Consider the following 25,851-nt stretch of genomic DNA (forward strand, 5'->3'; position numbering starts at 1 on the left):
CTTAAAAAGAATCTGTCACCAGGTTTACTGGGGTTATAGTCAGCTCAAGGACTTCATGACAGCAGGTTTAATAGTCCTCTAGTGATAATCTCCTGCTGATAAAACACTGGATTTTATTGAAACTACAGCAAGCTGACACATTGCTACAATCAGAGTATCTGTCTCTACATTATGCTGCTCTCAGATGAGGTGACAAAAGCCTGGTAACAGATTCCTTTTAAAGGTAGTGTTGGAGAACAAGCGACAAGAATAAAAAGGTCTACTTAAAGAGAATATATCATCAGGTTTTGGCTATGTAATCTGAAGACAGCAGGGGATAGAGGCTGAAACACAGAATTCACGGATGTGTCACATGTCAAAGTATGTGCTACTTACTGAGAACAATTTATCACTAAGAGGTTAACAACTACGCACCTCACTTGTCCATGGACTTCATACACAGAAAGCTTAGTCTGGGCGGGGTTAGCTTTCTCAGCACTGCTTCATTCTAAATCTAAAAGCTCTGATTGTATCACCACTGCTGCACCCAGTAAACTAAGTGATACATCAGTGGATTCAGGGTCAATTTTCCTACTTTACGCTGCTCTCAGAAGGAGTAGCAAAAACCTGCTGATGGATTCCCTTTAATTTTTACATAGTAGGCAGCCCACCCACCCAAAAAAATGCAAACTGCAGGCCGCATCTCTTCAGCTGGAAGTGGAAGCCAAGTAGCTTTCCTTTCATTTCATAGAAAAGGCTGCTAAATATCTTCTACATCTGGGAACTATAAATTATCAATGCATATTTAGATAGTCTTCTGATATATGGGTTGGTATGGCTTATGCCATACATATATAAAACAAGAAAACTGAAAAAAAGGGGAATCCACTTGAATGTCACAAACAAGGGTCATCAGAACCTTGGCAAGTCTCCCATATACCAGAATATAGAGTGACTCGTTACATAAATGGACATGTCTGCTTCCCTTCTCTACTTGGATGACTCAGGAACCACATCAAGTAGGAGAGGAATAAGGGAGACCTCAGGATCTCAGAGATGGACCAGCATCTACTGGACATATGGTTATGCACCTAGGCTCGGACTGGCCACAGGAGAACAAGTGCATCTACTGGGCATGTGGTTATGCACCTAGGCTTGGACTGGCCACAGGAGAACAGGTGCATCTACTGGACATGTGGTTATGCACCTAGGCTTGGAATGGCCATAGGAGAACAGATGCATCTACTGGACATGTGGTTATGCACCTAGGCTTGGAATGGCCATAGGAGAACAGATGCATCTACCGGAGATGTGGTTATGCAACTAGGCTCGGACTGGCCACAGGAGAACAGGTGCATCTACTGGACATGTGATTATGCACCTAGGCTTGGACTGGCCACAGGATAACAGGTGCATCTACTGGACATGTGGTTATGCACCTAGGCTTGGAATGGCCATAGGAGAACAGATGCATCTACCGGAGATGTGGTTATGCAACAAGGCTCGGACTGGCCACAGGAGAACAGGTGCATCTACTGGAGATGTGGTTATGCAACTAGGCTCGGACTGGCCACAGAAGAACAGGTGCATCTACTGGACATGTGGTTATGCACCTGGGCTCGGACTGGCCACAGGAGAACAGGTGCATCTACTGGACATGTGGTTATGCAACAAGGCACGGACTGGCCACAGGAGAACAGGTGAATTTCCTGGTGGACCCCTAGACAACCAGTTCAACACCAAATGCAATCAATGTCTAAGATGTAAAACTCTGTTTTTAAAGAGCTCTTATCATGATTTTGATATATTATATTATCTTTAACTTCTTATCCCAGTGTTATCTAATATATAATTGCCTAGAATACTACTTCCTGCAATTTGTGCCAACTTCCGTGGCTTTGTCCGGAGCTAATGTCCGGAGCTAATGTCCGGAGCTAATGTCCGGAGATAAGTGACGTCAACAGTGTCCAGTGTCTGATTGGTTGCCGCCTGCTGCGAGCGACCAATCAGAAACGTGCCGTACTGTGACACACTCCGCCCGCCATTTTGGTGTGATTTTTGAATTTTTACCTCACAGCAAGTTTCTACTGCGTGGAGGCGGGCCCAGTGACGTTGCTCTTCAAGCTCCTGCCGAATTTCGTCAAAAAAATGATAATACCATTTACCAAAACTATATATATTTAGTTGTGAAGTGGTTCAGTGACATTTTCACACCAATTTTGAACTTTTGTTTGGTGTTTTCTCCATATACTGCCTATTATTTTTGTTCTTTCTTACTATTATTTATTAATTGTATTATTCTTACATTTGAATAAATAAAGTATATATGGATTCTAGACTCCCGATTCTTTAGAATCGGGCTGCCATCTAGTTATGTATATTCTATTAGGCTGCAACTAGACTATAGGTCTCCAAATACCTGAATGAGTCTGTACGTTGGAACTTTTAGACAGCGACAGATTTGACCAATTATATTCACTCTTGTAGACGGTGAGCCCTCATGGACAGGGTCCTCTCTCCTCCTGTACCAGTCGTGATTTGTGTTGTTTAAAATTACTGTACTTGTTTTTTATTATATATACACTCCTTTTTCACATGTAAAGCGCCATGGAATAAATGGTGCTATTATAATAATAATAATAATAATAATACTGCTTTCCAGTAAATTAGTGTTCACATGACAGGTCGAGGAGTTGTTAGAATTAAAAATACTGTTAAAGGGGAATTCCTATCTTGTCATATTATGATATATCACAAGGAAATGTAATAGTGATTTGATTGGTCAGACTCTAACCTCTAGGACTTTCACTTTAAATCTAAAGAATAAGAATACAAAGGTCTCCTCGTCCTTTTTCTTGCCTAGTGGCGCTGTTGTACACCCACCGAGTGGAAACAAACAAGTGTGTAAAACGGTGTTGCAATTGCATGCACATAGGGTGGTGGTGAGCGCCACTCTGCAGGGAAAATCTATAAACAAGTCACAGCTCATAAGTAATCATGTGGCCCCATTATGCTAAGGAGCATTGTCCATTTAAGCAGTGCTGTTAATATGGCATAATTTTTAATGTTTGGATGAAACCTTTAAGAAACATTCTAGTGCAGGCAAACTAGCAGAGGGAAACAAAAATATTGCAAAAAAGTTTAGAAAGTGAAATTGATTGAGATTTGTTGAATTGATTCAGTTTGTTGAAAAGCCCCGTTAAGAAAAACAGATGAAATACATAGTGTTACATTTGTGATTTCATGCTAATATAATTATGTTATACTCATAACATTCCCATAGGCTCAAGTTCTTGAAGGAAATAAGAGTAGCAAAGAAATTTACAGAAACACAGATGATGAAACAAAATACTAACCTGGACCAAGTAATGGGGATCGGTTTTGCTGGGCACTTGACTGATGAGGTGGCTGTGGTTCAACCAAACTAGTACTTGGAGGAGTGATTGGGGTGGTGTTGGCGTTAGGTGATGGGACAGTCTGAACCACGGTGCTATTTCTATCCCACATATTTACAGTTTTACTACTGTAATTGCTCGGGTCTCCCCAAGCTGAGGTACCATCATCAATTTCTATTTTACGGCGTATGGACGGTGGTGAAGGCTCTTCCCATCCACTAGGCTCAGAATTTGCATCCTTTTGCTTGACTGATGGAGGTGATGGCACTGGGCCTCCAACCCACCCGGATCCAGCCTGTTTAACAGATGCAGCACCTCCCCAGCCACTCACATTGTTGTCTTGGGGTTTGTTACCCCAGTTTTGCTGAGGAGTTTTCAAGGGTTCCCCCCAGCCTGTACCCGGATTTGCCTTAGTGATTGTGCCATTTCCCCACCCACTGGTCCCAGCCCGGGAATTTTCACTCCACCCTGTTCCAGACTTTCCATCAGTGTCCCACCCAGCTGCATTTTTCTTTCCATCAGTCATATGTGTTGGAACAGGTGGGACATCATTCCAGTCTCCCCCACCAGCTGGCCAGCTGGGATTTGATTTCTGTCCCTCTCCCCAGCCTTGGGGTTTGGACTTGTGAGGCTCACTCCAAGTTGGAGACTTGTCCTCTGGATTAGTGGGCCCGCTCCAAGCGTGACCACTTTTGGCAGCAGCATTGACAACAGTAGAGCTTGCAGGATCTCCCCACACCCCTGGACCATTTGGCGCTTTATTTTCTACCCAACCTGCATTTACAGGAGCAGATATAGGTTGGGGGCCAACCCATCCTGATACTGAAGAGGTATTTGTACTGTTCATGATGGACCCTTCACTCTTCCGCCCTGAGTTTGGGGGCTGTGTGTTTGTACAGCTCCAAGCTTCAGTCCCAATAGTTTTCTTGTCAGGCCGCTGAAATTCATCAAATTCCCATGCAATATTTTGCTTAACTGGGACCTGTCCCCAACCTGTGTTGGAGAGGACCCTTGGATCAAGGTCTTGTCTTGGCAACTGCATCTGCCCCTGATCTGGCGAACTCTTGTCCCCTTGCTGAGATTCTCCGATCCTTCCTTCATTTTGATTTCCAGCACTGTCGTTTGATGATGCCCCAGACGATACAGATTTGGCCCTTGAGTTAGTTTGATCACTTCCCTGCTGAGGAGGATTCTGAATGGTAATACTATCCCACCCTGTTGATCCTTTTCCATTGATGTCATTACTGGAATGCTGGTTTGGAGCCTTAACCCATTCACCATTCATGTTGTTGTTTGTGCCACGGTTTGGTTGACTCCAAGGTCCAGAATGCATATTTCCATTACTTCTTCCTCTGCCCCATGCCAGTACTCCTGGGCTGGTAGGTGGTCCTGAATCCCATGCGCTAACACCTGTTCCATCTTTCTGAGCTACACATCCTGATCCATTTTGTTTAGCATTTACTGCTGTACTAGCAGTATCTCCAGTTTCCTGATTAAACCCAGAACTGCAGTTTCCAGTTGCAGGGCCACCTGGTGATAAACCCCAGACCGAACTGCCTGCGCCATCACCACCAACTCCACTTACTTGGGAAACTGAACCATTAGCACCAGGAAGGCTTTGCAGGTGTGGTGGGATGATGCTCCCCATTCCAACAGCCATTCCCCAGTTGGGCAGTCCATTTGTCTGCATTGCATTAATGGGGTTTGGTGAAGAATTCATGGGGTTAGTGTTATTTGGTCCATCAGTGTTAAGGTTCTGAGGTTGTATGCTGAAAGACACATTCTGAGAAGTGGACGTTTGTGGTTCTGTGCTCTCTTGTGACTGCAAATTTCTCCAAGCACCTAAGGTACCTGCAGTGTTTCCATTCTGGTTGCTGATATTCTGACCTATGGCACTGACTGGACTGCAAATATTTGAAGGGTTACCTCCACTTAAAGTTCCTTCATGTCCAAGAACAGGCCAGGCAGCTGGATTGGCATTAGGGTTAAGGTTAAGATTAACGCCGGTATTTGAGTTGGAAGAACCCCAGCAGTTCTGACTCCTACCCTCTCCAATCATGCTTTCCAACTTTCCTTCCCCACTACTAGAGGAGCAGTGTGTAATGCTAGAGTTGGAGCCAGACGCTTGACCCCAAACCCTTGCCAAGTTTCCATTCCCATTTGCTCCACCAGCTCCAATGGCACTCTGGTTAGAAGTGCTTTGGATGAGTGCTCCATTGGCGCCATTATTGCCATTTGATTTCTTTGTATGTCCAGTGAAGTTGCCTTGGGCACTCGTTGTAGCCATGCTACTTTTCTCTGAGCCACAGTTGGAGGCAGAGTCAGTGTCTGTAGTACATTCTGAGGCAGATTCAGTCTCAGTTCCTGTAATGGAAGGCCACGCTTCCTTGTCAGTCCTGTCTATTATCACTTTATCCCAGCTATAACTGGTTTCACCTCTGAGTGTAGGCTGCGGTCCCCAATGGGAATTTTCATAATGGTCTCCAAGACCACTGTGACCAAGATCTGGAAAGTATAAAAAAAAGGAAGAATGTCAGAACCTACACAAGAGAAAAAACAAAAACAAACCAAACAACATAATTACATATATCCAAACGGTATTTCCTTTCATGGTCTACAGCAGGGGTGTCAAACTGCATTCCTCGAGGGCTGTAAACAGGTCATGTTTTCAGGATTTCCTTGTACTGCACAGGCGATAATTTAATCACCTACACAAATAATGAAATCGTGAAAACATGACCTGTTTGCAGCCCTCGAGGAATGCAGTTTGACACCCCTGGTCTACAGAATGTAAGATTGGGCACTGATAATTGTGTGGAGTGTACTGGGCTGACCTAATGGACTAGAAAATGGCAGAGATGGGCTAACCGGGGCAGACTGGCAAGCACGTACAATTTTTTTTGTCTATGTAATGGTCTATAGCCGTGGACTAGAGGGAAATTAAGCAGGACAACTTTATCATAAGGTTTATTTCACCAAATTAAAGTTCTTTCCCTTCTATTCTGTTCACATCTGAGAAGATCAAGGAGGTCACGCTGTGATCTGTACGAGCCCCTTACTTCTCATGACCCTACAATACAACGTGGCAGTAAGCCATGCTATTGTTGCAGCTTCCGTCCCCAACCCCTCCAAGCAGGTACACGTCGTATCATACTGCAAAACACAGAACGTAGTTTCAATGATATTTTGGAGAGTGGTCACATTAAGATTTAAGAAGTACAAACAAATCCTGTCTTTTCACAGTTTCAACATGGGCCGGCGAATAATGCTGAATATCAAGTGATAATATAGGACCTAGTAGCATTGTACCGAGCCATACTAAAAAAAATAAAAATAAAACAGCGGCAGGGCTAGGATGAGGGGTGGGGAAGGTGCGATGGTATAGATTACTTTTTATAAAACAACCTCTCTACCATATTTTATACTCCCAAGTAGACAGTATATCATTTTAGGGTCTGAAGAGCGAGTTCTGTGCACTATAGGGGAGCACTAATTGTCGAGGGCGTGGTGCATGGTATAAGAGTAGCTAAGCACCCACCATGGACAACTGAGACTTTCCTGCAGAGAAAAGATTAATTAAACAAAGTGAGTGAAAAATGTGGGGGAGCACGGGCACATGCTGAAGTGGGCACGAAGAGAGCCTGTCACTCTCTTTGCAGATGCTCCCTAAAAATTAGTTTAACGATATAACATGCGTCCATCTTCTCTCTCTGTTATTTCAGTTTTAAAGAAGTTTTTACAACATCATAAATGCTGCAATTTACTTTATAGAAAAAATCCTCTCCGTTCTCAACAATGTAGACTTTTATTCTGATTACTGCTTGTTGCATAGGTTACCTGCCACCTCTGCATGCTATCAGAGGTGACCAGTTTCCTAGGCAAGGAATGGCACACATGCAGTTGCCTTCCTATAGTGCTCTGAAGGATAAAAGGATGCAGTGAAATTCTATGCTCCTATAGTCCGCCGATGCAACAGAGGGAAACCAGCACACAGTTCGGACCAGCGGTGCAGCCATGCCAAAGTGTCGTTTATCAGGAGCACATCGATGCCATCAACAAGGAGGAAAGGGAAGCGGTGCGCTCCTGCAGATAACCTTACGACACCAACCCTCAAAAAGGGAATCTCATCAGGTTTTTGCTACCCCATCTTAGAGCAGGATGATGTAGGGGCAGAGATCCGGATTCCAGAAATGTGTCAATCGCTGGGCTCCTGGCTGCAGTTTTGATAAAATCACTATTTTCTCTGCAGCAGATCTAGCAGTTCTCAGAATGCCAATCTCTGTATAACCCTGCCCACACCTCTGAGTAGCAGCTTTCCATGTACACTGTGCATAGGCAGAAAGCTGCCAAGCAGTGGTGTAGGTGTGGTTACAGAACTCATGAATATGGAAGACTACATGGCAGCAGGATTACTAGTCCTATAGTGATAATCTGCTGATAAAAGAGAAATCTGCCAATTAGTGATGGGGGATGGACTAGACGGCATCTGGTTTACTAGTCCTCTAGTAAATCAACGGCCTAGTAAGTGACATATCACTGAGATCAGGGTCTTTGTCCCTACAGGATGCTGCTCTCAGATAAGGGGACAAATAACTGGTAACGGATTCCCTTTAAAGGCCTAGGATTGTGAACGGAGGTTGAGAACTCACAAGCCCACCACTTTGGACTTTCCAAATGAGCGACGCAGATTCTTCTTCTTTTATAATTAATATAAAAATATTTATACAACATTACAGTATAATATTTATAGTACATACCCCGTATAGAATGTTTATTTTCTGTTCCTAAAGCCTAATATTTGATACAAGTGCACATGTGCGCCTGAACCTGCCCACCTGTACTAGAACAGCCATGGGAGGTTCATCCCCTGAGGAGTAAGAGGGGCGGTCCAGTTCAACTCTTACTAATAAGGCCTAGTAAAGCATATAGATAGAATAGGGGGGATGTTTTCAGCTGGTACCCCTACAAAGAGTGACCACACTCTCGGGAAGCAGTAAGACACCCAATAAATGTAAAATCTATGGAACAACTAAATGAAAGGTCCCCAAAATGGAACCAGATTGTCTTGCAAGGGTCACAGGTATGAGCAGGGGAAGATATGCATGGAAATTGTATTTTTACCCAATGTTTAGTGGTTACTGTAAAATGTACCTGCCCTAGTAGGTGGATCCGAGGAAGCTGGATCGTGGCTAGGATTAGGGGCCACTGAGTGGTACACAATTATGCACAATATCATATATTACATGGGGGGAGGGGGGATCAAGGAAGAAACGCAAAAAAACAAGACAATTAGTGGGATCCTAAATGGTGTACCTAAGCAGACGGTAAACACGTCTGATGCCAATTACGTTCTCCCCCCTAATTACATCCCCCCTCGTAATGTACGCTCCCACTCAGTAACACAGGGACGCCCACTGTGACCACTATGCACACAGTCACACAAGCACTGCTCGCTAATGTCGGGAGCTGGCGGCCAAAACTAAAATGCAGACTGCAATCCAGAGAAACAGCAGACATTGCCATTAACCCTCGCTGGCCCAGAAGCGCACGCGTTTCCGAGCTGCAGAAAACAAACATCTGACTTTTCCCCGGTCGTAAAGCCCGAATCAGGAGTAAACAAATGCAACGTTCATGACGGTGGTTACGGGATGGGGGGGGGAGAGTGAGCTGTGAAAGCCATAACCAATTAAATCAGCACCAGCTTATTAAGAAGCCCCGAACGCTGCACATAATCTCTTCCTTTTATTTTCTGCCTTTTTTTCCTCCTAAGCAGCATACGAGAGGAAAGCAGCTCAGCCTGTGAAGACGCCATTTTCTGAAACCTGAACTAGAGCCAAAAAAAAAAGAAGCTCAGAACGCCGCTGCCTCCGAGAGACGTTATGCAATTTACAGATTTCAAGCAATTTGCTAACAATATTTTGTGGCCGTGGGGCAGAGGAAGGGAGGAGCGGATCGGGGGGACTGACAGGGAGTGAAATACCTGCGGAAAGGTGACGCCCAACCATCCTAGGAAACGCTACATTGTGTGCAGAGCCGCCTCTCTCTGCAACCAGGCTCTCGGCTTCGATATGTCGCCTGTGCACAGTATAAGCCTCATCCTGTAGCCGTGCCAAGAAAACCTCTGTGCAAGCCGGGGAGCGGACAACCTGCAAGCTCATTTGGGCCTTTGCTGCACTGGGTTTGGAAATGCCCTTACAGGGAGGTTCCCTCGCTCTCCCCCTTCACGCACACAACACACATACACGGTCACTCCCCCCCTCCCCAGATTGGGTGAAGGTATCAACAGCCTCAGACTCTTTAGGCTTTGGTTATGTAATTGCATCTGACACTAAACCCATCTTCCTTCCTTCGAAATTCTTTCATGTGTCACAAAAACATTCTCACATCAGGACCCAGTTACAATTAACACGACGTTACATCCCCCCCCCCCTCCTTCCCATACCCCAGAGTTTGAAAGTCAGCCAAAAGAACAGAGGTATGTTGGAGATTGGAGTCTTACTAACATGCTGCTCGCTCAGCTTCATCTCCCCCTCTACAGTGCCCCCTCCTTCCTTTCAAGCAGCCTCAGAGTCAAAAAGCAGCAATTCTAGCATTAACATTCGGAACAAGACCCACATGTATGTGCACACTGGCGCCGTGCCAGCCACCATAATTACTTCCCAGCCTCCATCTCCCAAGTCTGGAGCAGCACGACACAAGCGCATTAATCAAAGCCAGGGTTGTTTATACATGTGCAGCGTAGAGGGCCTCAACAAGACATGGCGGGCTGGAAAACTACAATGGCATCTCGCTGCAACGTGTCCCCAGCCGTCATCGAGACCCATTATTAAAGGCTACGACTCATCAGCGCTCCTCCGTGTCAACGATAGCGACGTATTCCCAATAACCAACGGAATACACACACTGCACGGAACCATTACCGGAGCCGAAATCATGAACTATCTTCATAAAGCCCCAATAATACCGACATCTCGATTAAATTCTCTAGGTTTAAAAAAAACGACACACATTAAACAGACCTGATACGAAATATCACGCCACATCAACAGGCCAATAAAAAAGCACCTATCCACTCAGACAATCGTCAATGAACCATGTACATGAGCAGAACCTGCCCAGTGTAAATGGACCTTTCAAAAGTCAACGCGCCAGCCCTTACCCTAATCAAGATTGCTAAAGATTTTATACTTCATGGAAAAGGATTAAATGGTTCTACATAAATAATAATAATCATTTTATACTCAATAGTCTTTCTCTTTCTGCATTTCCAAATCTACTATATAATTGTCTAAGGGGTACTTCCGTCTGTCTGTTTGTCTCTAACGGTTATTCGTTCGCAGATTGGTCTCGGCAGCTGCCTGTCATGGCTGCCGTGACCAATAAGCGACGCGCACAGTCTGGAAGAAAATAGCCGATCCTTACTCCCCGCACTCACTGCCCGGCGCCTGCATACAACCCTCCAGTCTGCCCTCACACAGGGTTAATGGCAGCGGTAACGGACCGCGTTATGCCACGGTGTAATGCAGTCTGTTACCGCTGCTATTAACCCTGTGTGTCCCCAACTATTTACTATTGATGCTGCCTATGCAGCATCAATAGTAAAAATATGTCATGTGAAAAAAAATAAAAAACAAAACAAAAAACCTGCTATACTCACCCTCCGCCGCCTTTCTCGCTCGTCTCCACGCTCCCGGGATCGCTCCATTGCAAGCGGCAGCTTGCGGTCCGGTGCCGTCCCAGGGTTGGTGTATGACAAGGACCTACCGTGACGTCACGGTCATGTGACCACGACGTCATCATAGGTCCTGCTCACACCAGCCCTGGGACGGGACTGCAAGCTGCTGCTTGCAATGGAGCGATCCCGGGAGCGTGGAGACGAGCGAGAAAGCCGGCGGATGGCAAGTATAGCAGGACTTCAAGGGCCTTCGGAAGGTGAGTGTGTTTTTTTTAGGTCTCTATACTACGTGGCTCTGTGCTGTATACGCCGTGGCTGGGCAATATACTACGTGGCTCTGCTATATACTCTGTGACTGGGCAATATACTATGTGACTGGCCAATATACTACGTGGCTGGGCAATATACTACGTGGCTCTGTGCTGTATACGCCGTGGCTGGGCAATATACTACGTGGCTCTGCTATATACTCTGTGACTGGGCAATATACTATGTGACTGGGCAATATACTACGTGGCTGGGCAATATACTACGTGGCTCTGCTATATACTCTGTGACTGGGCAATATACTATGTGACTGGCCAATATACTACGTCGCTGGGCAATATACTACGTGGCTCTGCTATATACTCTGTGACTGGGCAATATACTATGTGACTGGCCAATATACTACGTGGCTGGGCAATATACTACGTGGCTCTGCTATATACTCTGACTGGGCAATATACTATGTGACTGGGCAATATACTACGTGGCTGGGCAATATACTACGTGGCTCTGCTATATACTCTGTGACTGGGCAATATACTATGTGACTGGGCAATATACCACGTGGCTGGGCAATATACTATGTGACTGGGCAATATACTACGTGGCTGGGCAATATACTATGTGACTGGGCAATATACTACGTGGCTGGGCAATATACCACGTGGCTGGGCAATATACCCTACTATGTGGGCTGTGCTATATACTATGTACCTGGCCAATACGTGACTGGGTAATATACTACGTGGCTGGGCAATATACTACGTGGGCTGTGCAATATATTACGTGGACATGCATATTCTAGAATACCCGATGCGTTAGAATCGGGCCAGCATCTAGTTCCCTATATTCTTTTAAAAATATCACACAAAAAATCTCAAAATTTTGATTGGACGGTTGCAAGATTTAACTCATACCTTCTAATGCAAACACTACGACTTGTACAATTTACTACAGCAGAGCATGTAGTACACCCAGAATCCGCAGAAGACAACCCAAGGAATAACCAGCATAAAAAAAATAAATAAATAATATGATTCAATTGGAATAATATATGGAAACTACAGCTCTGAGCATCATGCAAAATCAGAGCGCAGTACAAGCTGTAAACGATATAATGTATGCAAACTATGACATAAAATACCTTATTAGAAACTAGATGGTGGCCCGATTCGAACGCATCGGGTATTCTAGAATATGCATGTAGTTTATTTATGAAGTAAGCGTGAGTGAACTACGTCTCACTGTGACTGACAGAACTTATTCAGTAAACATGAGTGAACTACGTGGCACTGTGACGGACAGAACTTGTTCAGTAAATGTGAGTGAACTACGTCACGCTGTGAGTGGGGGTTAAGTCCCGCGCCAATTCGAGGCCGGACCGCGCCTGTCGCTGATTGGTCGCACCAGCCGCCCGCAACCAATCAGCAAAGCGGGATTTCTGTTACAGACAGAATTAGACGATTATATAGTAAACTAGATGGTGGCCCGATTCGAACGCGTCGGGTATTCTAGAATATGTATGTAGTTTATTTATGAAGTAAGCATTAGTGAACTACGTCTCACTGTGACTGACAGAACTTGTTCAGTAAATGTGAGTGCTTGTAATGCTATGAGTGCTAAACTGCCCCTCTTGTTTTTAACCTTTGTGAATCGTTTTTTTTGGTGTCAAATAAAATTATTTTAATTTTATATAACTTTTTTATTACTTGTTTCAAGTAGTTTTTTTTTTTGGGGGGGGGGATGAAACTTAAGTCTATTTATCTGCTTGAAGTTTATTTATTGTTACTTTGGGGCATTTTCCTTGTCGGATTAAAGAATTAGACGATTATATAGTAAACTAGATGGTGGCCCGATTCTAACGCATCGGGTATTCTAGAATATGTATGTAGTTTATTTATGAAGATTTCAGAATAATGCAATGAATACACAGGATTCGGCCGGCCGGGCGCGACCAACCAGCGAAGCGAGGTTCAATCCCGCGCCAATTCGCGGCCGGACTGCGTCTGTCGCTGATTGGTCCCGGACGGCCAGGACCAATCAGTGAAGCCAGGGCCAGCTCCAGGTTTTTGAGGGCCCCGGGCGAAAGTCTCACAGCCCACGTAGCATATAACACAGCCCACGCAGTGTATAACACAGCCCACGCAGTGTATAACACAGCCCACGCAGCGTATAACACAGCCCACGCAGCGTATAACACAGCCCACGCAGTGTATAACACAGCCCACGCAGTATATAACACAGCCCACGCAGTATATAGCACAGCCACGTAGTATACTGCACAGCCACGTAGTATATAGTACAGCCCACGTAGTATATAGCACAGCCCACGTAGTATATAGCAATGTGGGCACCATATCCCTGTTAAAAAAAAAGAATTAAAATAAAAAATATAGTCATATACTCACCTTCCGGCGGCCCCCGGATCCAGCCCAGGCCTTTAGCGATGCTCCTCGCGACGCTCCTTTCCCAGTAATGCCTTGCGGCAATAACCCGTGATGATGTAGCGATCTCGCGTAGGCAGCATCAATAGTAAAAAGTTGGTCACACTTACAGGGGTAATGGCAGCGTTAACGGACTGAGTTATACTGCATTATGCCGCGGTGTAACGCGTTTAACGGACTGCTGCAACGGTATATGGGCGCTGACTGGAGGGGAGTATGGAGGGGCCAATTCGCAGCTGGACTGTGCCTGTCGCTGATTGGTCACGCCCAGCCGGCCGCGACCCATAAGCGACGCGGGATTTCCGTGACAGAAACAGACGGAGGTGGACCTTAGACGATTATATGTATATATATAGATATGTAACCATTAGGCACAAACACCAGTCTCTGGTAGAGTGCTTATTGGTGATGCCTAAAGAGGACCTGTCAACAAGTCCATAGAGTCCAGTTTTCACTATTTTATTACCACTATTTCTTCTGGGGGTTTTTGTAAATCTGCTATAAAGGTTCCAGAGATATGGGCATGTTTTATTTAGTGCAAATTTTCATGGTCTTTACAAGGGTATGACTCACGGGATTCCAAGGGGCAAGTAATTAGGCTCCTCTGCATTAATTAACCTGTGAGACACACTCCATTACTTAAACCTATAAAAATTAGTACTGAATAAAATAGGGATTTTTGTGTTACTCACCGTAAAATCCTTTTCTCCGAGACGCTCATTGGGGGACACAGGACTGTGGACTATGGGTGTATGCTGCTGCCGCCAGGAGGCTGACACTAAGTAAACGTGAAAAAAAAGTTAGCTCCTCCTCCGTCGTATACACCCTGACACTGGCTACCGGAAAATCCAGTTTGGTGCAAAAGCAGTAGGAGAACACCGCCGCGGCGCAGGGAAAGTACCGCAGCAGCTGCCGCACAGCGCCGCCGAGACTCGCCACCGTACTGCCGCAGAGCACCGGAGCCCGGGGACTGCAGCGCCGCTATTAATGCACAAAGACGCCTGGAGGAACCTGCAGCGTCAGGTAAATCAGCATCTACAGATGCATTGTGCGCCCTTTCAGGAGCCCCCTTTTTGCCACTCCCCCCATTTTGCAGGCTGAGTACCCCCAGCATATATCCAGCGGGGGGAGGCAAATGACGGTGCAGGAACCCTGGCTCCATTATCTGCCCAGGATAAGGAGAGGGACCGTCCACCACACCATCCATCACCGCAGCGGAGCAGAGGTGTAGGAATAGGGGGGGGGGGGGTCACACGGACATCAAAGGGCACCTGTACAGCCTAGGGTCTAAATACCTCAGGGTGGTCAGGGCCAAGTCCGGTGAGGGATCCGTCGCGGGAAAGGATACGTGGAGGAACTCACACGTACTTGCCCGTTGTTGGTTTGGGGAAATCGGACCCTCAAAAGGATCCGTCGCCCCCTCAATCCATAGATGTAGCGATGAAAAAAGGGTCCAAAGGATCCGGGACCCATAGGTGTGCCTCCTTGAGACACTAAGCATGAACTGGATTCTCCGGTAGCCAGTGTCAGGATGTATACGTCGGAGGAGGAGCTAACTTTTTTCACGTTTACTTCGTGTCAGCCTCCTGGCGGCAGAAGCATACACCCACAGTCCACAGTCCTGTGTCCCCCAATGAGGTGAAGGAGAAAAGGCTCATATCTCTGAAACCATATATTGGATTTATAAAAAACGGAATACTCGTGGGAGCAGAGAGAATAAATTAAGAACAAAATCAGACAAATGTTTAACCCAGTGACAGATCCTCTTTAGAGAGGTTCACCATTACTTTAACATTGATGACCTATCCTTAGCCTGATCGGTGGAGGTGCACCCAGCACCCCCGCTGATCAGCTGTTCTCAGTGTCGGCTGCAAGGGCTCAGTTACAGAGATGGCAGTCACCGCAGCCACTGACACTAGACGGAGCAGCTAGAGTTAAAGCAATGGAAAAACGCTCATGGGCGTACATAGAAATCATGAGGCCCCACAAATGCTGTATAATACCCCCACAGTGAATTCCTCCACACGCACAGTGTGATGACCTACTGTACCCAACCTTAACTCCCGCAGCAAAGTACGGTAACCCCAATACAGTATGATCCCCCAAGCGTGACTCCCACACAGCCCTCCATGCAGTATAATGGCCCCCCATACACTACACCCTGTATAATGAACAGCACCAGCCATCAAAACACTATAATGGCCCCCCCACACAGTACGACAGAACCCAGACAAACCTTCACATGATATAAATGCTTGCATACAGTATAATGGCCCCCACATAGCCCTCAAAATATTATAATGGCTACCACATAGCCTTCCATATACAGTTGAAACCAGTTTACATAGACTATATAAAAAGACACATGCATGTTTTCCTCAATATCTGACAAAATCAGAATAAACCTTTCTCAATTTAAGTCAATTAGGATTACCATAATTATTAATATTTTCCGAATGCCGGAATAATGAAAGAGAATGTTTTAAGGCATTTTTATTACCGTACTTCCTTCAAAAATCAAAAGTTTACATACATTTCATTAGTATTTGGTACCATTGCCCTTAAAAAGGGAACCCGTCACCTCGGTTTGCCGCTATAAGTTGCGGCCACTATCTTTCGGGTCTTATCTACAGCATTCTATAATGCTGAAGATAAGCCCCCAGTCCGACCTGAAAGAGAAGAAAAACAAATGTCGGACCAAAGCAGGTTCATCTCTGGGACACAGAACCCATCTCCTTCCTGAATGGTATGATGGCTGGACATTCCCATCTTGTTTGTACTTGCATATATTTGTTTGTACAGAAGAACAAGGCACCCTCAGGTATCTTGAAATTGTACCCAAGGATGAGCTAGACTTTTACAAGTCCACAATTCTCGTCCCGATATATTGGCTGATTTCTTAATACTTTCCCATCATGCTACACAATGAAGCCGTGTGTTTCAAGTGTGCATTAAAATACATCCAAAGGTGTGTGTCTAATTAACTCAGATGTTAAAAGCTTCCAAACACATGACATCATCATATGGGCAGTCCAGAATTGTTTAAAGGCATAGTAAACAGAGTATGTAAACTTTTGACTTTGTAGAAAGTAGTAAAAATGCCTTAAAACATTCCTCGCTCTCTCACTCCGGCATTTGGCAACTAATAATTATAGTAATCCCAATTGACCTAAAACGGGAAATGTTTATTCTGATTTCATGTCAGATATTGAGAAAAACATGCATATGTGTATTTTTATAAAGCGTATGTTAACTTCTGGTTTCAACTGTAGTATAATGGCGCCCACATACCGTAATCTTCCGTATAGTATGATGGGCCTCACTTATTCCTCCATATAGTATAATGCACCCCCATAGTCCTCCACATAGTATAATACACCCCCACAGTCCTCCATATAGTATAATACTCCCCCATATTCTCCATATAGTATAATGAACCCCCATAGTCCTCCATATAGTGTAATGCACCCCTATAGTCTTCCATATAATATAAATGCACCCCCCCATAGTCCTCCATATAGCATAATTAACCCCATAGTCCTCCATATTGTATAATGCACACCCATAGTTCCCCATATAATATAATGCACTCGCCATAGTCCACCATAAAGAATAATGCAGTCCTCGATTTAGTAAAATTAACCCCCCCATAGTCCGCTTTACAGTATTATGGCCACAACAATGTATTTACCGGTTTTAAAAAAAAAAATACAATACTCAGCTCTCCTCCTCGTTCCCCCACTGCTCCGATCTCTGCGAAGAGTGTTCTGAAGTGCCGCACATCTCAGCGCAGCGGGTGCCATGTAGTGACATCGCTCTCACTGCGCTCAGAAGTCAGATGACGAAGATGAATGAGGGAGGAGAGATCATCAGCTGATGCTCCCTCCTCCATGATTGCTTTCAACAGTGTCGGCATACAGAATGCCGATACAGTTGAACGGTTGATGACGTCACGGACAGAAGGGCCAGCTCCCAGCAGAAGGGCCTCATAGCAACTGGGTGGCCTGCCCCATTGGCAGTATGCCACGGCAACCTCTTTAAGCAAGGATAAGACCTCCAGATGCAGAAGGGAACGAAGAACGTAAAAAAGATTATTTAACAAAAAGTAATGTAATTTATACACATGGATGTGAAACTATTAGAACTGAAAATATGCAGTGAACGTAATTTTTTCTGGATTTTTTTTATTTGACTGGTGAGCGGGTGGCTCTAGTTTTCCAGTTGAACTGGCTGAAAACAGGGAACAAAAGATTGTATTCAGCAGTATAGGTCTTGGGTCACTTCAATAATCAGACCGTGCTTGTTACTTGCCACATATTCTGGTGCTCTGTAAGTGTCAAAGTATTTTATTAATAAGAAGCTCAGGACAGTGCAATAGTTCCTCCCCATCTGTGGGGGTGCTGTAACACATGAGTTATGATAGGACATAGAACATAATAAGGGGGCATTCTTCCCTGGTTCTTTTAAATTCACAATACATACTGAGCACATAAAATATTAATTTACAACTTAGTTGTGTCACAATGTAGGGAAAATAATAGAGAATGAAGTACAAATGAGAATCGCAGAGCATGAGGGGCCTCCACACAGCCGGCCCCCTCCTCAATGACACCTCTACACTTAATATTGGGAGTGAGACTGTTTTAGGAGAATCGGAGAGTAGACGGCTCCGTTAGATTAGCTGCGGGCCAGCCTCTGCCTTCCTTTCTGCTCGACTGCTGGAGCGAGACCTTCTAATAAAAACCATTGCCGCAGCTTTCTTTGTTTGCCTTGGCCTTTTTATTTGCAGCCCTGTCAGAATTTCCATCTTGCTTTCGCCTCCGCGCCAAAAAAAAAAAAAAGTGGAAAAGTCAGCTATTTCCTCTAATAATAATAGCCTTGTGACCAAGATAAAAGTGGCAGCTTTGGTGCCAGCACGTTTTATGAACCCTTCATGACTACACTATTTTTCTGCGTTTGTACTCTATTTTGCAAAAATTAAGTGGAGGCAAGTTACTGACAGGCTTAGAAATAAGTCTCATAAAAATCTTACAGACCCCTTTTAGGATAAACGTCACAGGACAAATTAGCAAAATTGAAAAATCCACTTTTCCATCCCAGTGTCGTTGATAAGATTTTAATGAAAAGCTAATTCAGACATCTATGCACATTGTGCTAATTCACAGATTGACAGAGGGTCTTCCGACCCGAATGTGATAGCTTCATGCATTTCTACAAAGCTGTATCGCTTGGGTCAGGAGAGCTGCGACCAGTCCCGTTTATTGTGGTCTGATTTGTACTTTAGGCTTTTTCGCCAGTTTGACTCCCCTCTGCCCAAATAGGTGGAGCTAGAGTGGGACAGGGAGTGACCATGTCGACCTGTCAAATTCTTAAAAAAAACTGCAGTTGCTTTGTAAGCCAGAAATGATACTCCAGTCCCTGACTGGAGTAGCATTTCTGGCGTAGAGCAAGGAGGCACACGCCACTTAAAAGTGGGGCTGAATTCATTAAGTAGTAGGCCTCTTTCTTAAAGAATTTGGCATTTTCTATTTCAGGAAGACTGTCGTAACACAATTGTGCTTTACGCCAGTGTTGATGAATCAGCTCCTAACTGTACAGTTACCCTGAGTAGCCCAAAGGACAAGAGTGTTAATTCCTGTATTTTTTTCCACAGTGAACAGAATGCTCTGTTGTGGACTTCAAAGGAATGCTAAAGTGGATCGGACACTCTTAGAACCAATAAGAGAGGTGTCCTTATTTTGAAATACAACATCAAAATGGCTGAATAATCCTGATATTAAGATGAGTCAAGCTAAAGAGTGAAAGTGAGTCCCCTCTGCCTCGCTTTGGAGCTGGCTGGGCTTTTTCAGACCTCTGCAGGTCTGCTGGCCAGCGTCAGTGATAGTTCATGCTTCCAGGCTAGAACAGCTGACCCGTATACCCTGGTGATCCTTCTGCCTCTGACTTCCCATATTTGTTTGAGACCCGTTCCCTATCCCTGATTTAGTGTTTGTCTGGAGGTTTTCCTACACTCCTGATTGACATCTTTCTGTGCACATTATCAGTAGGCTGCAAATCAGTGGTGGGGGCAGGGCTTACACTGATCAGCCCAACTGGCCTACACATGAGACTTGGTCCTTCAGTGCTTCGCTCCTGCTGATAAAACACGGATTGTATTGAAACTGCAGCACATTGATGGATCAGGGTTTCTGCCCCTATATTACGCAGTTCTCCGATTAAATTTCAAAAACCTGCTGACAGATATATTCATTCAGGAAATTTGGAACTTTGGTGCAGAAAAACAGAACTTTTGTGCTTTAGTTTTTTCCTCCTTTTCTTCCATGATCAAAAACATTTTTTTTAATTTTTTTAATAGACAAAAAAGTATGACAACACAAAACTAGAGATGGGCGAACCAGAACGGTAAAGTTCGGCATCCGTTCCGAACACCTACTGTTCGGGCATGGACACCGAACCTGGACTTCACCAGGAAGTCTGTGTTACTCTTCGGATTCGGCCCCCCCAAACACCAGGTCTATGCCACGCTGTTAAGCAAGCAAACACCGCTTCTGATCGGCAGTAAAATTACCGCTGGCCAGACAGCCACGGTTCCTAAGCTGTCAAATGACAGAGTGAGCCAGCAGCTGTGATCAGAGGTATAAAGTTTACCTCCGGTCACTGGTGTTGGCTGATGGGACAACTGCTCCCATCAGCCTACGCCTGCTGCTACTAATAACAGGGAGTATGCTGCCACTAATAATGGGAGTATTCATCAGCCGGCACCTGCGCTGTTAAGAATTAAAAAAAAAAAACCAGCATGGGTTCCCCTGTATTTTTGATAATCATCCAGGCAAAACTCACAGCTGGGGCTGCAACCATAGCACTCAACAAGAATAGAGAGGTCTCCACTCAGATTAACTATTTAAATAATTAAACAATTAAACATTGACAACCAGCCAAGCTAAAGTAGTCAGCTGGGAGCTAGTATTCTCAGGCTGGTAAGGAGCCATGGATATTGCTCCCCCCGCCTAGAAATAGCAGACATTTTGGCGCTTTGACCGGCTCTTCCCACTTGGCCTGTAGCGGTGGCAAGTGGGGTAATATTTGTGGGGTTGATGTCACCTTTGTATTGTCAGGTGACAAAAAACCCACAGATTAGTAATGGAGAAGTGTCTATAAGACACCTATCCATTACTAATCCTATAGTTGTATTGTAAATAAACACAGAGCAAGAATAAATTCTTTTATTGTAAAAAAAAAACAAAAAAAAACAAAAACACTTTTTTTAATTTAAAATTAACAAACACCGTTATATTCACCTAATGCCTATTCCATTGAATCTCTCTTCTCCTGCAATGAAACAAAAATAAAAAACAACAATATCCCTCACCTGTGTCATTCTGTCCCACGCCGTAATCCAAGTCTGGGGGATAAACAGTTTTCAACCTGGACGGTGACCAGATCATTTTGACCTCACACCATCCTGGGTGGGGGAGGGAACAGATAAGGGTAAGAAGCACGTCAAGGCACGTGATCCTGGCGTCTCCACCTTGCACGGTAATCCGGGGGGTTTGCCCTTCTGCTCCACGGGAGGTTTCTGGCCTCCCTGAGCTCACCTTAGGACACCTGCGTTACGGTTTGACAGGTGTACCGCCCCTTTCCTTGAGAAATTCTACAACAGTATCATGACAGTGTGCCTTACCAATACTCTGTAATTGTGTCTATGCGAGTACTGTGCATAAAATACACTTAAAAAAAAAAATCAGTAGAGTATCAAAGGGGATGAGGACATGGCTGTGGTGATACTGATGTAGCATTTGCTGTAGCAGGGAGAGGACTGTGCCTGCTACGTGCTCAAATTAAACACCTTCCTCTGCTGCATGCAGGTGACAGGACATTTTGCATCATTTCGTAGGGCCGAGTACCACTACAAAAATGGTGAGGCCAGGACTTGTTGAGGCGGTGTTAGATTAGATGGGTGAAAGTGCCTCCAGTTCCTGCAGAAAGCACAGAGTTGGCATCTGATGACCAAGGGCATCTGGCTTCCACCTCACCTCTTTATTAGTGATGAGCGAATATACTCATTGCTCGGGTTTTCCCGAGCACGCTCGGGTAACCTCCGAGTATTTATAACTGCTCAGAGATTTAATTTTCATCGCGGCAGCTGAATGATTTACAGCTATTAGCCTGTTTGATTACATGTGGGGATTCCCTAGCAACCAGGCAACCCCCACATGTACTCAGCCTGGCAAGTAGCTGTAAATCATTCAGCTGCCGAGATGAAAACTAAATCTCCGAGCAGTCATAAATACGCGGAGGTCACCTGAGCGTGCTCGGGAAAACCCGAGCAATGAGTACACTCGCTCATAACTACTCTTTACAAATTAGCCAAGCAGTCTGGGCCCCAAGTCACGCAGCAGTCTCGTCTGCATTTTGAGGAGACCGCTGGCTGGGGTTCCATGGCCCATCCACCTGGCTCTGCCCCAGAAGTGGAACAAACTGAGTGCACTGATGCCCAACCACTTGCTAAGATGGAGGATGAGGACATGGGAGGGCTAGAGCACACGGTCAGTGGACCACCGCAGAACATCTCAGAAGATGACAAAACAGTTGCCAACTTCAGCGTCTTTTAGCTATATGAAAAGTGGCAAGGAGAGTAGGGGTGAGGCGTGCGTGAAAGATCATGCAGTGGATGACTAAGTCCTATACCCCACAAGGAGAGAAGGCCAACCTAATGTCTTATGCAGGTCAGAGGACGAGGGGGTGGTCACGCTGACCACACAACAAAAGAGGGAGCAAGGTGAAAAATTACAGCAGACGGCCACTAGTCAGAATATTGGCCGATACTGGCCACCGCACCGAGGAAATTAGAACAACAAATCCAGATGAAAAGGAGCTCCCTGGCGTGGAATTTCTTCAGCCAGAGTGCGGACAACAAGACACGAGTAGATTGCACGGTGCGAGGGTAGATCCTGAAGCCAAATAAAAAATAAAACTGTGTTGGCTACCTCCTCCTTTGCTTCTTCCACCTACTCCACCACATCAGCCTCCACCTACTTCACCTCCTCCTCCACTTGGACCTCCACCTCCGGTTCTAATTTGCTATTTTTTTGTTAATTCTATTTTCTTTTAAGTCAGTTACCTAAAACAAAAACAAAAATAAAAAACACGAAAAAAACCCACAAAAGTATTGGATTACTCCTCAATTGCCTCTTTCACCTACACCACCACATCCACCTACAGTACTTCTCCACTTGGACCTCCTCATCATGGTTCGAGATGATTATACATTTTTTTTTTATTATTATTCTACGTTATTTTAAGTCACTCCCCTACCCACATTTGTTTGCAGGGAAATTGTCCTATTACCCCCACTATGCTTGGACGTGGGATGGTTCGCTTATTATATATACTAAGGGACGCAGTATGCATGGCAAACATATCAGTTGACAACTGTATTTTAAGTGGTTAAACAGCAGTGATCGGCACCAACTCCTACTGCCGTTGTTAGAGGCAGGTGTCACCAGTATAACCCTCCCTATGATGACGCTGAACAGGAAGGGGTGAAACCTAAAGTTTACATGATAGAAAGTGGGATATCATTTAGTTTTAACTAGTTCCAACAGAACACAAATCCATCTAAGCCTTGTCCCTTTTGTTATGAAACATGTATGTTCCATTTTGCTTTTTTGTGTGTTTTTTTACACAAATGTCACTTTAAGATCTGTTGACCACCAGGTTTTCCAGAATGCAAAACAAAAAAAGAAAAACTGTCACCAGGAGAAAAGTGGCCAGTTTTTGCCCTTATTTTATTTCAGGTGCTCACCTGAATGTAGAGCTTTATCTTCTTTAAATCCACCATACTGTGAGAGATATGGGCCCTTTTATTTAGTGCTAATTTTTATGATTTTTTTCCAAAGGGGTGTAGCTCAAATGAAAAAATACGCCCTCAAAAAATCTGTAAATCACACAATCTTGGACAGGTAAGGTGTTATCCGAACATGCTTGGGTGCTAACCAAGTGTCTTCGGCGTGCTCGGAAAATATGTTTTGAGTCTCCGCGGCTGAATGGCTCGCGGCTGTTCGACAGTCGCAACACATGCAGGGATTACCGGTTTGTTCGGAAATCCCTGTACGTGTTGTGACTGTCGAACAGCCGCGAGCCATGCAGGTGCGGGGACTCGAACATATCTTTCGAGAACGCCGAAGTCACTGGGTTAGCGCCCAAGCATGTCCTGATAACAGCACGCTCGCTCATCACTAGTTTGCACTAAACAAAACAGACCACATCTCTGAATCCGTATTGAGTATTTTTTAAAAACAAAAAATGAAATACACAGAGGAGCAGCGAGAATAAAATAACGGCCAAAAACTGAACACTTCTGACCTGGCGACAGGCGCCCTTTAATATTAATATATGTGATCAGTAGAATGAATCAGAATAATAATACAAAGCAGGCTAGCTTTCCTTTCTGACAAACGTCTGGCTGGATCTAGGCAATGGCTGTGGCCTCAAGATACAGATTTAGGTTTCACTCTCCTCAGCAGTTAGAGGGCCTTAAGAAGCTGCGCAGCCCCCTCCGCCCATCCTCCTCCTCAGACTGTGCGCCCAAGATCAAGAATAGTAGCGTTTTGGACGCTGTGTCCAAAGCACTGCTATTCCCGATCGTGGCCATCTAGCCTTAATTTAGGTTTACACGTTGAGTAACATTTTTGTTACATTTCTTGGCAGGAAAAAACGCAGCTGCAAAAAAAAAACAAAAAAAAAAAACAAACGAGTTTTTGGTGAGTCTTTGCCCAGTATTTTTATGTTTTGCACCAAATTTGCAGGTCAAAAATACTCAATGTGAGCATGACATTTCAGGTTTCTCTTGCACTTTGCTGGTACCAGGTTTTGCTAACAAATCTGCTCAGAAAAAAACGCAATGTGGAAACACAGCCTTAATATTAATCACTGCCTTGGTAAACATAAAATAATGACAGTCGCATTTATTACATGATAATGGGATTCTATAAATCCATAGATATAAAAGGGTACATATCAGCACTATATACAAATGACAAGAACAGCCGGAGCAGAAGGGGGCAGCCCGGAGAATATACTTATGTGGGATGACTTCGGCGGGACAATTTATTTAATGGACCGTTAACATATGTTAGAAAAGCCTGATCCCGGCACAAATGATATGGCTGATAAACTAATGTAATAACCAGTAATGGGGTTCACTGCCCACTTGTTGGCTCCTGCACTCTGCTGGTATTGATCCGGGCAGACAGCTGCTGCTCACATGCTGCGCTCTTACTACATTACAGCCAGAGCCTCTATATCCCAACCCAGGACATGCCGACATTACAGCCAGAGCCTCTGTATCCCAACCCAGGACATGCCGACATTACAGCCAGAACCTCTGTATCCCAACCCAGGACATGCAGACATTACAGCCAGAACCTCTATATCCCAACCCAGGACATGCCGACATTACAGCCAGAGCCTCTGTATCCCAACCCAGGACATGCCGACATTACAGCCAGAACCTCTGTATCCCAACCCAGAACATGCCGACATTACAGCCAGAACCTCTGTATCCCAACCCAGGACATGCCGACATTACAGCCAGAGCCTCTGTATCCCAACCCAGGACATGCCGACATTACAGCCAGAACCTCTATATCCCAACCCAGGACATGAAGACATTACAGCCAGAGCCTCTGTATCCCAACCCAGGACATGCCGACATTACAGCCAGAACCTCTATATCCCAACCCAGGACATGAAGACATTACAGCCAGAGCCTCTGTATCCCAACCCAGGACATGAAGACATTACAGCCAGAGCCTCTACATCCCAACCCAGGACATGAAGACATTACAGCCAGGCCTCTATATCCCAACCCAGGACATGCCGACATTACAGCCAGAACCTCTATATCCCAACCCAGGACATGAAGACATTACAGCCAGAGCCTCTGTATCCCAACCCAGGACATGAAGACATTACAGCCAGAGCCTCTACATCCCAACCCAGGACATGAAGACATTACAGCCAGGCCTCTATATCCCAACCCAGGACATGCCGACATTACAGCCAGAGCCTCTATATCCAAACCCAGGAC

General features: G+C 45.0%; 1 protein-coding gene across 4 annotated transcripts in view; it reads right to left on the reverse strand.

The window, feature by feature from the left end:
• Nucleotides 1-25,851, reverse strand: part of TNRC6C (trinucleotide repeat containing adaptor 6C) — a 569,817-nt gene that overhangs the window by 54,535 nt on the left and 489,431 nt on the right. For 2 of the 4 annotated variants that reach the window (XM_069752117.1, XM_069752116.1), the window contains exon 6: nucleotides 3,336-5,879. In XM_069752117.1, the coding sequence (XP_069608218.1) occupies nucleotides 3,336-5,879 (2,544 nt within the window). Of the gene's footprint in view, nucleotides 1-3,335; nucleotides 5,880-9,354; nucleotides 9,565-25,851 lie in introns of those variants that run through there. The other 2 variants (XM_069752118.1, XM_069752119.1) reach the window with 2 other exon arrangements.

The sequence above is a fragment of the Ranitomeya imitator genome, chromosome 2, assembly GCF_032444005.1.
Source record: "Ranitomeya imitator isolate aRanImi1 chromosome 2, aRanImi1.pri, whole genome shotgun sequence".
Taxonomy (NCBI): domain Eukaryota; kingdom Metazoa; phylum Chordata; class Amphibia; order Anura; family Dendrobatidae; genus Ranitomeya; species Ranitomeya imitator.